Source organism: Sceloporus occidentalis, unplaced genomic scaffold, assembly GCF_023333645.1.
Source record: "Sceloporus occidentalis isolate IW3139 unplaced genomic scaffold, rSceOcc1.0.p SCAF_4, whole genome shotgun sequence".
NCBI classification, from domain to species: domain Eukaryota; kingdom Metazoa; phylum Chordata; class Lepidosauria; order Squamata; family Phrynosomatidae; genus Sceloporus; species Sceloporus occidentalis.
The window spans coordinates 41,657,343-41,674,418 of record NW_028316984.1 but is presented as its reverse complement, the minus strand read 5'-3'; the positions used below and the strand labels follow the sequence as shown (position 1 = coordinate 41,674,418).

Below are 17,076 nucleotides of genomic sequence, written 5' to 3'. Positions count from 1 at the left end.
GTGCCAAGCTGCCTCTTCCTCCTCCCAGCTTGCCTTCGCTCGCCGGGAAAGGGCTCTGCAGAGCCCTTTCCCGGCGAGCGAAGGAAGGACGAGGGCCCTTTTGCCGGCCTCTGACAGCCCCAGGAGGGACCCTCAGGGGGGGAGGAGCCAGAGGCTCCATCCCCCTGAAAAGGGGGTGGAAGCCCCACCCCTGAAGGGCGGAAGCCCCGTCCCAACACCCACCCCCCCATCCTGGGGGTAGAAGCCCCGCCCCCGGCACATGACCTCAAAAAGGTTCGCCATCACTCGTTTAGCCATTTGTTCTACTGCTTGTTGAGCAATAGGCAGAAGAAAATAGCAACTTGCCGTTATGGACTTGCCACTCATTATATAATGGTATTTTTGAGATACGGTGGGAAATATACAGTATACAAAGTGTACAGAGTGGCTAAGGAGCAGGGGCACTATATACTTTACAGATGCTTTTGTATGCATATTTATATCCTGATTTTAATAATTAGTAAGCCATCCTAAGTCCCATTATTGAGATAAAAGCATGATATAAATGAACATCATCATCATCCTGAGATGCTACTTGAAAAAGGGAGGCCCATGAGCATAATAGTGGCTAACTAGCAGAACCAAGACTAGGGGGAAATAACTGACAAATGGCACAATTATTGATTTTATAAACATGTCTACTTCCTAAGCCGTGCAATTTAAATAACAGAGTATTTAACTAATTAGTTCAGACAAGAGCAGTTAAGTATAGTTCACCTGTGTGCAGTCTCAGTTGCCTGTTCCCAGTCCTGCAAAGCCAGCTGTAGCTTCATTTTCTTTATAAATGCAGGAAGGAAGTGTGGGAAATTGGCTATTATTTGATTCACAGTTTCTAAGGCTCCTGAGTAATTCTGGCGTGCTTCAAAATACTGTGCCTGATGAAAAATAAAAGGACTAAATTAATCACCTTCCTTGCTGCGGGAGCACCCACATCTTCAAGCAGAATGGGAAAATACTAAACAGGACACAGATCTTGAGACCTGCCACACTGCAGAAATAAAGCAGTTTGACAATATTTTGACTGTCATAACTCCATGACAGATCCTTGGATTTTTAGACTGATGAGGTCAGAGTGGTCTGTCAGTGTGCTTTGGTACCTCACCAAACTACATATCCCAGGATTCTGCAGGGTAGTCATGGCAGTTAACATGATGCCAAACTACTTTATTTCTGCAGTGTGGATACACCCTTTCCCTCAATAAGCAGAAATATACTTCAGAATTGAAAGAAATGAATTAAAGGCAAGCACTCAACAGTTCAGAGGTAACTGAAAAAAAAATCTGTTGAAGAATTTCTCCCAAAATAATTTCTAGGGAAGGAGGAACAGAGACAGGCTGGTGAAACTCCCACCTAAGGATGTACACAAACATTCCTCCTTTCTGAATACCTTTAGAGTTGTCCCACATTGTTGTTGTTATGTGTCTTCAAGTCATTTCTAAGTTATGGGAGCCCTAAGGCAAACCTATCACAGAGTTTTCTGGGGATGAGAGAGTGTGATTTTCCCAAGGGCATCCAGTGAGTTTCCATGGCCGAGCAGCGAAGCGAACCATGATCTCCTGAGCTGTACTCCAATATTCAAACAATGTTCAGTGTATACCATGCTGGCCCTTGTTAGGAGAAGGTCCAGTATTTTTAAAATTTGGGGTAAGAAGGAAATTTTGTTTCCCTGTTGCATTTCCCTTTTCCCTCCCTGCTCTTGTATAGTCTAGTTCCAATATAAGCCCTTTACCTGACCACAGATAAAACATTTCTTTTATCTAATTATCTAAGATTTGGGGTTCAAATACTGTGGGTAAGGAAGCTTATATGTTTGGAATTTCTGCAAATCTGCATTTGAAGTGTGAGGAAACCTCCTTGATACCTTGGCATTGCTATTCAACATTATTTTTAGTTAATTCCAGACTTAAAACTACTAACTTGAACCATTTGTCCCAGATCCAAATCAAGCACCTCAGGTGTCATGTATAGCAACTGGTGCTGCATCAGTCCACATCACCAACAAAGCTTGCTGTGTAATAGGCTGGGATTAAAAGATTATTTCAAAACACTTACCTTACCCATCAGGCCAAAGATATCATTTCCACTTTGCAGCCCTTCATCAAAATATTTTGCAGATTTCTTAATACTTGCTTCTTTCCCACTGGTGACATCAAGCCACCCTTTCAAGATCAAACCCTGTAAAATGGAGAAACATTAAAGAGTTTTTAAAAGTACCATACAGTGATTCTCATTTTTGGTCCTCCAGGTGTTTTAGACTTCAACTCCCAGAAGCCCCAGCCAGCTTGGCCAACAGTCAGGAATTCTGGGAGCTAAAGTACAGGAAATCCAGAGGACCAAAGTTTGGGAATCATAGAGTTGAAAGAGACTGCAAGGGCCATCCAGTCCAACCCCCTGGCATAGAGAAGTTTGAAGACCTGTTCCCATAGCTGGATGCACAGCAACAATGTTACCTTGTGCATCTAGCTACAGGAACAGAGCTGGATGCTCCTCTGTGTTCCTCTACTCTCTGCCAGCCATGGCCAGTGAATTGCTATGTTGGGGACAGGATGAAACAGCTAAAAGCTGGGTTTGGGGAGATGAAGGAGGAGACATTGCATAGTTCTACATGATGGAGCTTTACAATACCTCTTCCTGATCCAGGATCTGTTCAAGATTAAAGCTGCAATTTTCCTGTATGAAAACTGGCAATTCTAACAATGGCACAGTCATTGTAGTTTTCAAGCTACATTCATCCTTATGCAACCAATGTAAAATTGCTTTGTCTGTTTCTCAAATGGGGAACCATGGCTGATCATGCTCAACACCACCTAGTGGCTCAAGTGGAATGTTGCAGACTTATGGTATATTTAATAATGCACATGTCAGGAAAAATATCATTTCCATTGCTCAAAATCTGTTTTCAGATTTTCTGTTTTGGATGATAAACCCAAGATGACTAAGGTTAGCCATGCTGGCTGTGGGATTTGGGGAGTTGCCATCAAAAAAAGACAATCTTTCAAAGGTCTGGATTAAATTAAGTTGGACTTTTCTTAATAAACAAACCAAACATCTGTATGTACAGGTTCTGTATGAATATTTACAAGAGAATAAAATCTCCTGCTCAAGCAGTTTTGGATCTTTGAGATCATGCGCATAACATGAGTTCCATGGCCATGCTGCCACTTTGCTTTCACAGTCTGTGAATAAAGAGCCCTGCCTCATTGCTCCAATATAATGGACAGGAGTTAAAGGTTAGAGAAGGTCAAGGCTACCCAAAATATTCAATTTCCTTAGCTCTTTCAACCCATTAATTGCATTCCAATCACTTTCATAGCATTTCATTTCCTTATGAATATGCAACTGATAGAAAATTCAAAGAAGTTGAGGATTCTTTCATTCAAAGTTGACATGATTCAATCGAATTGAATTAGTACTGCAGGACATCTTCAATGCATTTGGGGGCTGATTTTTTTGTCATTCTTCCAGGGGCAAAGTGGACAGCCAAATAGACACCAAAACAGGAAGTGGATGGTCCACCCCACATTTGAAACCATTTTCTTATGTTAAAACAGCAGGGGGGGCCTATTTGGAAAGGTCAATCAGTACACTTGGAAGCTTCCAGGAGAAACAGCTTTGGAGCTCGATGCAGTTCCAAGGATGCACTTGGTCTACCACTACCACATTGGAATGCATATTTCTGTTGAATACAAGGCATGACACCCAATTTCCCCTAACCCTTCCTGCCCACTACAACTCACAAACAAATTCAAGAAGAGATTTACAATCAATTAGGACCTCAAAATTTTCTCCGTGGTTCTTCTTTTGGAAAACAGAACATTTTAGAGCCAGATATTTGACCAAACTCAAGCTATCTACTTTAAGAATTGCCTTCACTAAACTACAATTTTAAGAAATGCCTACTGCAGTTCTAGATGGACGCTATAACAAAATGCTATTTGAAAACAGACTAAGTATCTGCAGTCAGTCTCAGGTGGAGGACATTGTCCATTACATGCTAATTTGTCCTCTGTATAGTAATTCTAGGGAGAAATTGCTGACAAATGGAAATAGGAGCTCTCTTGTAGATTCAGTTCAATTTCTTTTGAGTGATACCAATGACTATGGCCTGTTACAGACTGCCAAAATAAAGCTGCTTAGGGTCTCTTTGGAGGTATGCTATTTAAATGATGCATGCATCCTAAGAATCCAGAAGCTGCACCAAAAGCTGCACTCCGGTGCTTAGGAATGGAGTGTGGCTTTGGTGTGAACTCCGGACTCTTAGGACCCATGCATCATTTAAATAGCATACTTCCAAAGAGACCCGAAGCAGCTTTATTTTGGCAGTCTGTAACAGGCCTATGTAACACATAAAGTGGTTCTGTTTGCCATGACTTCAAAAAAGATTAGGAAGACAGAGTTAAATAAAATTGCCATGGAGACTCAAAAGTATTAATTAGACTTTTATGATGGCAATGTGTAAGTGTACCAATATTCAGAAAAGGTCTTTATCTTATATCAGGAATAATTTTAACAGCGTGTTAAGTTATGGGATGTCTTTTGCTTTTTTGTACTTTTGTGCCTTTTTGCTTTTAAATGGTTAGTGTATTTTGAAAAGCTTTTGGTCATGGCCTATGGCTAGCACAATAAACAATTTGATTGACTGAGTGAAACTCCCGAACATCTCCTCAAGAATGGATTGGAATGAGGTCAAGAGGGGAGCTGTAGACTAGAAAGTCAAGGGGTGGGATGGGGACAGTAAAAATCCTAATTTGGTTTCCTAGTTTGCATGAGTAGAAGAACTATCCTCTCAGTAAAGCTGCCAGTGGATACAACACATTATGGAATATACCAGTGTGGCATTTCTATGTCAGCACAAGACGACAAGCACTGGAAGCATCTGCGATGCACAGCCATGAAACTGCTCAGCTGCCTCAAAGAATGCTACTGGCCAGTGACTCATTTCAGTTAATGAACCAGACATTCTTAACAGCTAACTAAACAGAAACCATCAGGCTAGTTTTCATACAGTCCTGACTCCGCCAAAAGACTTCTTGAGCATTAAATGAAGCAGTCATAATTGGCTATGATCTGCAGGATGACTCATCATAGCTTAGGGCTACTGGGTCTCATTTTACAGCATGTCGGCTTACAAATATGAAGTATGACTATGGGAAAGAGGCTACCTCTTTACTGCCATTGGAAATCTTGATCATTCTGTCAACGTATTCACGGGCTTTCTCATTGCGTCCAATGTGCCACAAGAATAGGCCAGCAAAATATAGAGCCTCCTGTCCTGCTGTCTTACGATGTTCTTTCAGTTTAGCATCTAGTTCCAAGATAACTTCTTGATCTGAAACAAGCCAGTAAAATTATTGAAACTGTGTAACATAAGTCCTGAAATGACCCATCATAAGCAAGACAGTACCCTTTTGCATACTGCAAAATGTTATAAAATGAAACAGGCAACAAGAGCATGACATTAAGGTATGAAATCATAAAATTAATTGGGTCTCTAAAGTCATCTATTAAAAACTCTCCCATTGCTGAATCACCTGACCAGTACTAACCTTTGGAAGAGCCCTAGTGCAGAGCCAAGAAATTACCACAAACAGCCTTCTAAAGGAACAGAACAAATAGATATGGAAGAGACAACCGATAAAACCCAGCAAAACCCAATGAACTATATTGTCAGAGACACAGCCAAGTTAGTGTGAAATATCAGAAGCTGTAGCATAATCTACAAAATGCATCTGAAGAAGTAGACCTATGACTTTATCACACCAGGTTTTAAATCTGCTATTAAAACTAGAGAATAGTGCTTTTGGCAATAATGATCATGCATCACCATGGCTGTTTCCTTGCTGCTTTATTGTTGGAATGTCCCTTTTCACTGATGAGAAACATCTCTGAATAAAGCCCCCAAGATGCTTCTGTAACATTTGTCCTCAAGTGTAATAATAGCAATAGCAGCTTCATTTATATACAGCTATAATATAACTCCTCTGGTGGCAATTCCATTATTGGGCAGACACATGTTATGAGTGTCTCCTCCCTTCCTGCTCATTCTCCCTATTCCAGAGCAGGCGGGGTTTTAAAAACTTTCTTTTCTCCCTTTGACCCCTGCCAGATGGAGAGCCTCCTGTGCTAGATCCTCCTCAGGAGACCCTGTCATTTCCCCTTTGGCAGATAGAATTGGGCAGAGAAGGCATGCTGGGTAGGGCAAGGAGGTGCAGTGAAGTGGGGATAAGGAAGCGAGTGCATTGGGACCTTCGATGGCACTAAAAGCCCCTTGTGCTATTGAGGAGAGGTGTGGCAAGCTCTAAATCTGGTATGTTTTCACTCTCTTTCAATAGCACTGTTGCTGCGAAACTGTGGCAAGAAAGAGGCTTGTGTGATAATGTCCTTAGTCTACAAAAGCTTATGCTACAACTTCTTTGGCACAATTAGGCGGGTTATAGACTGCCCATTTGGGGCGGTCTGGACCTGCCCCTTTCCCCGGAGTATCGGGGCTGCAGTGGCTACACCGGCAGCCGCTGAGGCCCCGATCCGCCGCTTTTCAGGCTGCGGGGAAGCAGCAAAACGCCGCTTCCCCGCAGCCTGAAAAGGGGTGTCCTTGGGGCTTCAAGCCCCAAGGACACCCCGCGGTGGCGGGGAGGGGGAGAAAGGGGCCGCTTGGCCCCTTTCTCCCTTGCTTCGCTGGGCGCAGCCGTCTGAAGGCTGCGCCCAGCGAAGCGAAGCAAAGCGGCGCCGCGGACCAGGAAGGCGCTCCGAAACAGAGCTCCTTCCTGGTCTGCGGAAAGGGTGTCCTAGGCGCCCTGCCGCGGATTGAGGACGTCACATCCGCGCTGCCCCGTCTAGAGGCGGCGCAGCCGTGACGTCCTCACAGCGGCGGCCATATGGAAAGGCCGCCGCCGTTTAGTGCGTGACAGGCACGCACTAGGGTTAGGGCGGTGCAGAAGCACCGCCCTTTTGTAATCCTAGTGCGTGCTCGTCACGCACTAAAGTGCCGGTGTGTAACCGGCCTTAAGTCTCCAAGGTTCAACAGGAGCCCTTTGTATACTGTAAGAATTCCTGCTTCTTTAGGCCAGTCTGGGGAGCCTTCTATGCAATTCCTTGCATGCCTATTGCTTGTGTCTCCCTTCAGAAGATGACTCCAACATCTGCACTCTATATCCCATCCCAAAAACTCAAGACAGGTCAATATCATTTCCTTGAAAAACTAAGTCAGATGGTGAGTGCCAAGAGAAAAGGACCCACAGGAAAAAAATGTTTCTTGGGCCCCTAAGAAACAACAGGGGAGGTTGTGATGTTATGGACTTTTTGGTGGGAAATATAGGGCCCAAACAAACAGGCCAAAATAACACTGTTTCGGGTCACTTTGGAGGTATGCCAATGACACACACATTTTAAGAGGCCAGAAGCTGTGCCAAAGCTACACTTTAGTCCTTAGGACTGGAGCATGGCTTTGGTGTGGCTTCTGGCCTCTTAAGACACATGTAGTATTTAAACAGCATACCTCCAAAGCGACCTGAAGCAGCTTTATTTTGGCCTGTCTGTTCAGGCCCACAGTTTCATTTATTAGATAAAGTATCGTAATGTATGTAATATATAGTAGGTGTTAAAAGATAAGGCTCTGTTGGGAGACTAGCTTGAAATCTGAATGGATATTAAAAAGGGAGGTATGTATGACAGTCGGAGAGCGAGAGTTGGGTCCATCAAGATTAGGAATTAGTGGGGTTTAGGAGTTTGATTGGTAAGGAGAGTTAGGGTCAGAGTTAAAGAGTAAGAATGAGAGTTAGGATATGAGTGAGAGACAGAATGAGAGATGTGTGTTAAGAGTTAGTGTCAGGATACATATGTATTAAATAAGCAATCTCTATTGTTACGGTCAATTTCTGTTTAATAAATCATTTTTATATTATACACTGGACCTTCTGAGAATGCTACATACTGGAACGATGGAGTTCAGATATGGTGTCTGTGGTAGGAACACAAAGTGGTGGTGGTCTGGTGGAGAGGTAAGATGAATAAAGTCTCACAGAGGAACAATGAGGACATCCAGGAGGTTCCCACAGTTGGTTACCACATTAGCGGGACAAGGGGAAGTTCATACATTGGTGGCAGAGGTGGAGATAAGTGGAAGCCCTGATAGGGGTATTAGTCTGCTCATGAGAACAATGAGATTTGCAAAAAAATAAATGAGTGAATTTAACCCTCCTTGCCCTGCCAAAATAAGATTTAGCCCCTTATTTTGGCAGGACAAGAAGGGTTAAAGTCATTTTTTGCAAATCTCATGGTTCTCATGAGAAAACATTTCACTGCATCCCAATGAGGAGTAAGCATACTTGGTGGCCAGAGCATATTGAATTAAAATTGGAAAGGAAAGGGAAAATGTACAGGTGAAATTAAATGGATTAGTATTAAATACAGCAGACCCTTGTTATACACTGGGGTTTGGTTCCAAGATCCTCCGTGTATAACAAAATCAGTGTATGCTCAAGTCCCATTAAATATAATGACATAGCAAAATGGTGTCCCTTATAAAAAATGGAAATTCAAGGTTTGATATTTGAAATTTATACTTTTTTGGAACATTTTCAAACCGTGGATGCTTGAATCCGTGTATAAAAAATCTGTGTATAAGAAGGGCTGATTGTAGTAAGAATATAGTGGAACATTTTGTTACAGGTGCTACTCATATTTTCATATTAAACTAAAAAAAAAAAAAGCAGGAAAGAAGTATAACAACTCAGTATATGCAATGTCGTAACTGTTCAGAAACCAAACAGCTGGATGAGTCATAAAGGACAAGTAGAACTATACCTGGATTTTGGCTCTTTTTATGGGCATAGATCAGGGCCATTAGCGTGCAAAGAGATACTTCTGGCTTGTTTTTAATAGATTCAAGGTCATGAAGAGCCTCTTGAATGTGCCCTAAGGAAACAAATATGAAGATGGTAAATTGGATTTTATTGGGGAACAGAATACATGCCTTGGCAGTTTACAGATCTCAGCTGCTACTTTAACACTGAGATAATCCACATTTCTTTCTGCTTATATTCATATCACACACACACATGTATAAAATGTGATTTTTACCTTTTTGAAGAATTGCAATAAAACACAACTCTTCCAACCCTTACAGCTATGATTACAGAATACTAGTTTTTCCTCCACACACCGTGCCTGGATCCCAAGACAAACAGCTTAAGAAGGTTTATAGAAAGTAAGATTCCTATCCCTCTCAGTCAGCTACAGCCTCCAAAAAGCCTCTCCAGAGGGTGAAATGCCTTCCTGAACAGTGTGTGATGGAGAGGAGGGTGTCCAGAGTCTCCTTCTGTGTACTTCCTTAATCTAATTTATCTTAAAATTCAAGCTCAATGGGAAATTCCCTCCTTCTCCCAAAATCCAACTGCATCCTATCCAACGTTATTTAAGAGTACTTGCTGATAAGGCTTCATATCATATATGGAGGCAGGACAGAAGAAAAGGAGGAAGCAGGACTTACATAAACTTTCTTAAAGCTAACATCTTAGGGTCCACACCCTTTTAATTCCTGCTTTACAGCAGGTATAAATGGATATCTGTGTACAGTTCATCTGGTGACCCTAGAGAAATCACTGCATTCTCTCCCCAGTGGCTGCAATTTAAGTGAATAGGGACAATCGCTATTCACAAGTTTTCTTTCAATAAACTAAACACCCTATAAATGTCATAGATTATATACTCATGTTCTTTCATCCATACATAAGGGAGTAGACAATATGGTTTAATGAGTAGAGTACTGAACTGGTTCTTCCGAGATCCAGGTTTCAGCTCCCAAGGCACAAAACACTGAGAACCCTTGGCTAGCCACCTTCTCAGCCTTACCTACCTCACAGGATTTTTGTCCTGTGGGGAGGAAAAGATCCTTGGGAGATTTACTTAGATCTCATTTCCAACTAAAATAAGCATAAAGACTGCATTGTTAAGTATACAGTAAGCATACAGATTGAGCTGTACAAATAATCTCCATTTTGTGAAAACAACATTGACAACAGTTATATATTGATTTAAAAAAAAACAAAGTATAGCTTTCAAAAGAGATTTAATAAATAACTACCTTCCATCAGGGTTCCATAAATGCGGTAGAAAATGAACACAGGGTCACTCCCAAACTTCTTAACACCTTCACTGGCAATTGTTTGAACATGACGAAAGTATCCTTCCTGGCAATAGTAGTTAATTAAAGCCTGAAAGGAAAAGGTTTCCTGGATTAACACAGTAATAAAGAGTACACTAATAAAGCTGGGGACAAATAAAGCGACACTGAATCCCTATTAGGCAGAGGCTCTGTGGATTGGTGGTTCCCGGGTTAAGGAACAGGTTGCACCTCTCCACAAAGGATCAGGTGCATAGCATATGAATACAGAACAAGCAAAAGACTGAATATGCAGATGTATTTTTAAAAGCAACAATACCTGATATCTAATAAAGGCAGCAGTGGAGGTAGTAAAAAGTCCTGGCCTCCAGATGTGCATTATTCAGCCTTCTCTGACTCCAGAGGGTCCACTTGCCACCCAGTTCCACCTTGTGAATAAATGAGGAGGAGCGCTGCCACTACCTTGTTCACTTGTAAGGCAGAAGTGGGCAGCTGGCGGGCTCCCCAGAGGCAGGAGAGGCCAAAGAATGCATGCCTGGTGGCCAGAGTTTGCTGCCACCTCTGCTGCTGCTGCATTTTATAATAAGGACTTACAGTGGACCCTTGTTATATGCCGGGGTTTGGTTCCAAGATCCCCCCTGTATAGTGCGCCCGCATTATACACGGATTTAAGTCTATGCGGTAAAGCTGCATGGGTGCTCACCACCGTGCGCACGAGCCCCATTCACTTGAATGGGGCTCAAGCATAGGCGGAATTCACCTTACTGGGGGGGGGGGGGTCCGGAAGGGATCCCCCACATAAGGCAAGGTTCCACTGTATAACAAAAACTGTGTATGCTCAAGTCCCATTAAATATAATGACATAGCAAAATGGTGTCCCTTATAAAAAATGGAAAATCAAGGTTTGATATTTGAAATTTATACTTTTTTGAACATTTTCAAACCATGGATGCTAGAATCTGTGTATAAGAAATCTGTGTATAAGAAGGGCTGACTGTATTACATTATTTGGCCTTTCAACCAAGCCCCTGCAGATATGGCAGGCCCACTGTACTTCTGGATCCACCTGTGGCACTGGAAACTCTGGTAGCACTCCTTGGCTCACAGTGCCAGGAGCCAGCTTGAATTGTCCTGCCAGTTATTGTCTTTACTTTAGACAACTATAATGCACTCTGCGCTGCGCTGCTTTTGAAGATAACATGGAGTCTGTAGCTACTGCAAAATAAGGTCGTTAGACTGCAAGCAGAAATGTCATATAGGATCCATATGACGTGGATCTTACAGTACAATTCAGAAACCAAACCATGTTAGTCTGGAATATCAGTAGGCAAAGGGAACTTGTAGCACCTTTGAGACTAACTGAGCTAAAGATGTTGTAGCATCAGCTTTCACAAACTTGGTCTACTTCTGCAGATACATGAAACAAACCGGTGCCAGTTCACTGCATGCATCTGGGGAAGCAGGCCAGGCCTACAAAAGCTTATATGGCAACATCTTTCTCTCAGTTGGGTTGCATCCACACTGCAGACATAGTTCAGTCTGGGACTGCTTTAACTGCCTTGGCTCAATGAGGTGGAATTCTGGAAATGGGAGTTTTGTGAGAGACTGAGCCTTCTCTGCCAGAGCACTCTGGTGCCACAACAAACTGCAGATCCCACAGCCTTGAGCCAGGGCACTTAAAGCAGTGTCAACCTGGATTATTCCTGCAGAGCGGATGCAGCCTTTGTCTCAAGGGTGATACAAGTGGCCTTTGCACCTGGATTTTAAAGGAACTGTACTGGCAAATGATCCTTTCGCAGGGGTTGCCTAAGACTATTGGAAAACACATATTTCCAATGGTCTTAGGAACTGAGACACTGCAATTTTATAGTTGGGGGGGTCACCACAACATGAGGAACTGTATTAAAGGATCGTGGCTTTAGGAAGGTTGAGAACCACTGCTCAAATGGCTTGAGACCCCAATACATCAAGGCGCTCTGGGTTAAGGGTCCAGGATCCCTGCGAGAGTGGCAAAACCGCAAAACACAGCAGCAGAAGGAATGTGGTCTGACACCACTTTAACCACCATGGTTCACAGGTATGGAGTCCTGGGATGCGTAGTTGGTAGGGGCTCCAGAGCATAGCAGAGGAAACAAGTCTTAATGGCTGCACCAACACTGCAGAAATGATCCAGTCTGAGGCCGCTTCAACTGCCCTGGCTGAAATGCTAGGGAATCCTGGGAATTGTACTTTTGAGACATTGAGCCTTCTCTGTCAGAGAGAGCTCTGGTGCCACAATAGACTTCAGTTCCCAGGATTCCCCTAGCACTGAGCCAGGGCAGTTAAAGCGGTCTCAGACTGGGTTATTTCTACAGTGCGGATGCAGTCAAAGAGGAGGAGAGAGGGGCGCCCCTCCAGAACAAACCTGCAAGAGAGAAGAGGAGGAGGAGGAGGAGGAAGAGGAGGGATCCATGGCCAAGCTGCCTGGAGCGTCCTCAGCAACAGCCTGCCTCTAGGAGACGGGGCTCTTGTTCTGGGCGTTGCACTAAGTGCTGCTCTTCCACTTGGACTGCTCCTCCTCCTCCTCCTCATGTTGCATTCTGGGACTTGCAGTTTAAAGAGGGGCATTTTAGAATTCTCAGCCAGGGAGCTCTTAGGCCCAATGGACTACAAGCCCCAAAATGCAACAGGAGGAGGAGGCAGGGAGCCGGAAATTGTACTTCCCACTTGGTTCCTCTCGCCCTGTCACTCATAACTAAGGGCCGCTTGGGGCGGCCAATTGAGCTCCCTCCTGGCTTCCCCTTGGCCAATCAGAAACGAGAAGCGAAGAGAGTCAGCTTGTGAGGGAGGTGTGAACAGGAACGCCGCATGCCCTCTCATTGGCTGCGGGGGAGCGGTGCTCGCTTTTATGCAGATGAGCGGCCGACGGCGTACGTTGATTGGCTGATACGCAGCTAGCGGCGTGTATTATCGGGGTCCTCCAAAGTCAGCATCATATGGCCATTGGCCATCAACGTCAAGCGGCACTCTCCAAAGGAGAAGGCCACCACTATCTGTCCGTCTGTCTGTCCGTCCGTCCGTCCATCCATCCATCCATCTATCCTATATCTATCTATCTATCCATCTATCCTGTATCTATATCTAATCGCTATCTCTCTCTCTCTCTCTCTCTATATATATATATATATCTAATCTCTCTCTCTCCCTCTCTCTCTATATATAATCTGTGTGTGTGTGTATTCTATCTAGATCTATATCTAAGAGCTATAAAATCTATCTATCTATCTATCTATCTATCTATCTATCTATCTAATATCTATATATTATTATTATTATTATTATTATTATTATTATCTATATAATCTATCTATCTATAATCTATCTGTATCTATTTATTTATTATTGATTTACGGTATTTATACCCTGCCCTTCGGCCCTAAAGGCTCTCAGAGTGGCTTATTTATATCTATTTACATCTATATCTGTGCATAATCTATATCTATTTATATATCTATATATAATCTTATCTATCTATAATCTATCTATATCTATCTATATAAAATCTATAAAAATATATCTATATAATCTCTCTATCTCTCTATCTATATCTGTATATACCTATAATCTATATCTATTTCCATTTATACCTATATATCTACCTAGCTACCTATCTATATATTTCTATCTATCTATCTATCTATATATATATATATATGTATGTATATCTAGATCTATATATCTATATGATCTATAACTCTCCAGCCATATGTATGTTGATACAGGTTGAGTCTCCTTTGCCCAAAATGTTTTGGAAATCCAAGTTCAGGTTTCCTATACTGTACACCTTTCAGCAGAACAGAGGCTGCGGTGGGCAAGAAATCAGAAGACGACTAAGAATGGAAGGGCAGCTATGAAAGAACTAGAAAAGATCCTAAAGAGTAAAGATATACAACTGGACACTAAAGTCTGAATCGTCCAATCCATTACATTCCCCATCATCACTACATACGGATGCATACAACGGATGCAGGAGTTGGACAGGGAAGAAAGTGGATAAACAGAAAACCAACTCAACTCATTTGAGATGTGATGCTGGAGAAGAGTGCTGAGGGCCCTGTGGATGGCCCAAAAGACAACCAAAATCGTAACATGTAAAGGCATAACTCTGAAAACCGAAGCGACGATCATCCAAGCCGTTGCATTCCCCATCCCCATGTGCAGATGTGAGAGCTGGACAGTAGACAGAAAGAAAATCAACTCATTTGAGATGTGTTTCTGGAGAAAAGTACTGTGAATACCATGGACAGCCAAGAAGACAAATGGGTCCTTGAACAGATCAAGCCTGAAATACACCTGGAAGCCAAGATGATTAAATTGTGGCTGTTGCACTTTGGCCACATCATGAGAATCACTGTAGAAGACAATAATAATGGTGGAATGTGGGTTGAAATAGTAACTGAAGGACTACAATAACTATAATAATTACAATTAAGGTATACATACATATTTAGATTTAGATTTACATATTAAAACATGTCTATTAAGGGGGAAAATCATATTATTATAACACCCTTTGATGTAGTAAGAGTTGATTAAGTTATGTCTCAGGTTTTTCAGACCATAACCAGTTTGCTTATTGCAGCCAGACAGCTAGTGATTGTCATTTACACACAAGGGGGGTGGGAACCTAGACAGGTCACTTCTTAAGTAAGTATAAACTGTCTCCCTCCATGCCCATACTGAGGACAAGTAGAGGAAATAAGCACCCACAAGTACTTCTGTTGCTTTATAAAAGAAATGGACAAACGTGTAAGCTAGAAATCCTTTTGATTGCCTGCTAGCAAGCAGTCAGACTGACACATTGCAATTCCCCCTGCTGCCATTCATCAGAACATAGAAAATAGTTTTAATGGCTGCATCTGCATGGCAAAAATCATCCAGTTTGATACCGCTTCAGCTGTCATGGCTCAGTGTTGTGGAATTCTGGAAACTGTAGTTTTGTGAGATTTAGCCTTCTCTGTCAGAGAGCTCTGGTGCCAAAACAAGCTAAAATTCCCAGGATTCCCTAGCACTGAGCCAAGGCAGTGAAAGTGGTGAGAAACGGGATTATTTCTGCAGTGCAGGTGCAGTCATTGCTGGGTTTACTGGCACATAAACGTTAAATATAAATTTAACATTGTAATAGCTAGCATTTCATAACATGAGGAATTGTGAAGAAATGTCATGAAGATGCAGCCATTGCAAACTCCAGCTTGTGACTGATCCAACGATCAGAACTGCAGCTCTCCAAACAGGGTGGCACTTGTGCCTTAGGTCCATTTTTACATCCAGCAATTGCAACACGGAGGCAGGAATAGTAGAGGATTGCCTGTTGACTTTACTTCCTTTAACCTAAAACATATTATCCAGATACATCTACTACAAATGAGGTAACAGACCATAGAATCTTATTTCTTGACATCCTATTTTGCTACCTGCATCATCAGGCAAAAGCTCCAAACAAGCAACTCTAATAACTGAAGGCTGAAATGGTACCAAGAAAAAGCATTTGTCACAAACTCCTACCTTTCTTTCAGCAGCTGTGGCAACTCTGCTGCCAGAAAGGAGTAATGTTAAACTTCTCCAGGGTCACCAGACATCCTCTTTTTCCAGGACACATCCTGCATTTCAGCCTGTCCAAGAGGAATTCCACAATGTCCTCCATTTTGAATAGGACTAAGAAATGAGGATTTCTATTTATATGAGTGTTTTTAGCTTTTATTTGGCAATGTCCTACATTGTCTTGAATGTGCTACATTTTGCAGTGCCTTGTCCTCCTTTGCGCTAGGTTAGGATGGGAGTTTATCACGCAGGAGGCTAAGTGCCTAAATCCTGTGTAGAAATGGGATTTAAATCCCAGAAAATCAAGCAAAAGCGGGATCATTTTCAGACTCAATCGGGGCATTGAGCATTAACACGAAAAATGCTGGATTAATGATCAATGCTCCTGATGTCATGTGAAAACAATCCTACTTTTGTGGGATTTGTCCACTTTATGTGTGCGTTAATGCACGACATTTTCCCATTTTGAATCCCATTTCTGTACAGGATAAACCCTGTGTGATAAACTCCATGGTTAGGACATCTGGTCACCCTGACAACTGTTTGATCAAAAGTACCGTATTATTTGCTGATTCATAAGCAGCACTATAGAGCTTTAAACAGAAACTGGGGTGAACCATCGCATGATAAATGTATATAACATCATAAATCAGATGGCAAACAGTGATACTGTTTGGTGGATGTTTTAAGTTATTGGATTTGCGATATGGCCAACATGGATGTTTTCTGAAAATGAGATAGCGTTACTGTAACAATATGCAGCATATTCACCAATATGCAATAGTGTGCTTGCCACTGTATAAAGTGCTTAGGCAGTGGTTCATAATGAGGATATAGGGGCATTGCAAGTGTGTTCTGTCAGTCATCTATGAAATAATAGAATATTTTTTTCCATTCTGGACAGATGTGTGTCATATAACACTTCTGAATCACATACCCTCCAACACTTCTTGGGTGAAAACAGACATATGGCCAAGGAACGCTGAGAGTGGTCCAGATGGCAGAAGGTATTAATGAAGAAGAACAGACAAGCTAAGAGAGGCTTTAGCAGTTTGCATTTGCCTAAATCTACTGGGAAGAGCAAGATTCCTCCTCTGCTCTGCATCCATGTGTGTGTTGTGTGCCTTCAAGCTGTTTCCAGCTTACAGCAACCCTATGTCAAAGCAATCATGGGGTTTTCTTGGCAAGATTTTTAGTGCAGTGTTTTAATTAGGTTGTTTTAATTGGGTTTTTAAAAATTGTTTAATGTGCTTTTATATTGTGAGCCACCTTGGGGAAAAGGTGGCATTAAACTAAACTAAACTAAAATGAAATGTTTTGTTCAGGGGACATTCGCA

At 42.3% G+C, this 17,076-nt stretch overlaps 1 protein-coding gene across 3 annotated transcripts in view; it reads right to left on the bottom strand.

The window, feature by feature from the left end:
* LOC149313806 (tetratricopeptide repeat protein 21B-like) overlaps positions 1-12,669 on the bottom strand; it is a 48,907-nt gene extending 36,238 nt beyond the window's left edge. For all 3 annotated transcript variants that reach the window (XM_089519825.1, XM_089519826.1, XM_089519828.1), the window contains exons 1-6: positions 12,564-12,669; positions 10,121-10,250; positions 8,842-8,952; positions 5,202-5,368; positions 2,092-2,214; positions 757-914 (exon numbers count right to left, since the gene is read on the bottom strand). In XM_089519825.1, coding sequence (XP_089375951.1) covers positions 757-914; positions 2,092-2,214; positions 5,202-5,368; positions 8,842-8,952; positions 10,121-10,250; positions 12,564-12,611 — 737 coding nt within the window. In that variant the 5' untranslated portion in view covers positions 12,612-12,669. The remainder of the gene's footprint in view (positions 1-756; positions 915-2,091; positions 2,215-5,201; positions 5,369-8,841; positions 8,953-10,120; positions 10,251-12,563) is intronic.
* Positions 12,670-17,076: the final 4,407 nt, after the last annotated feature.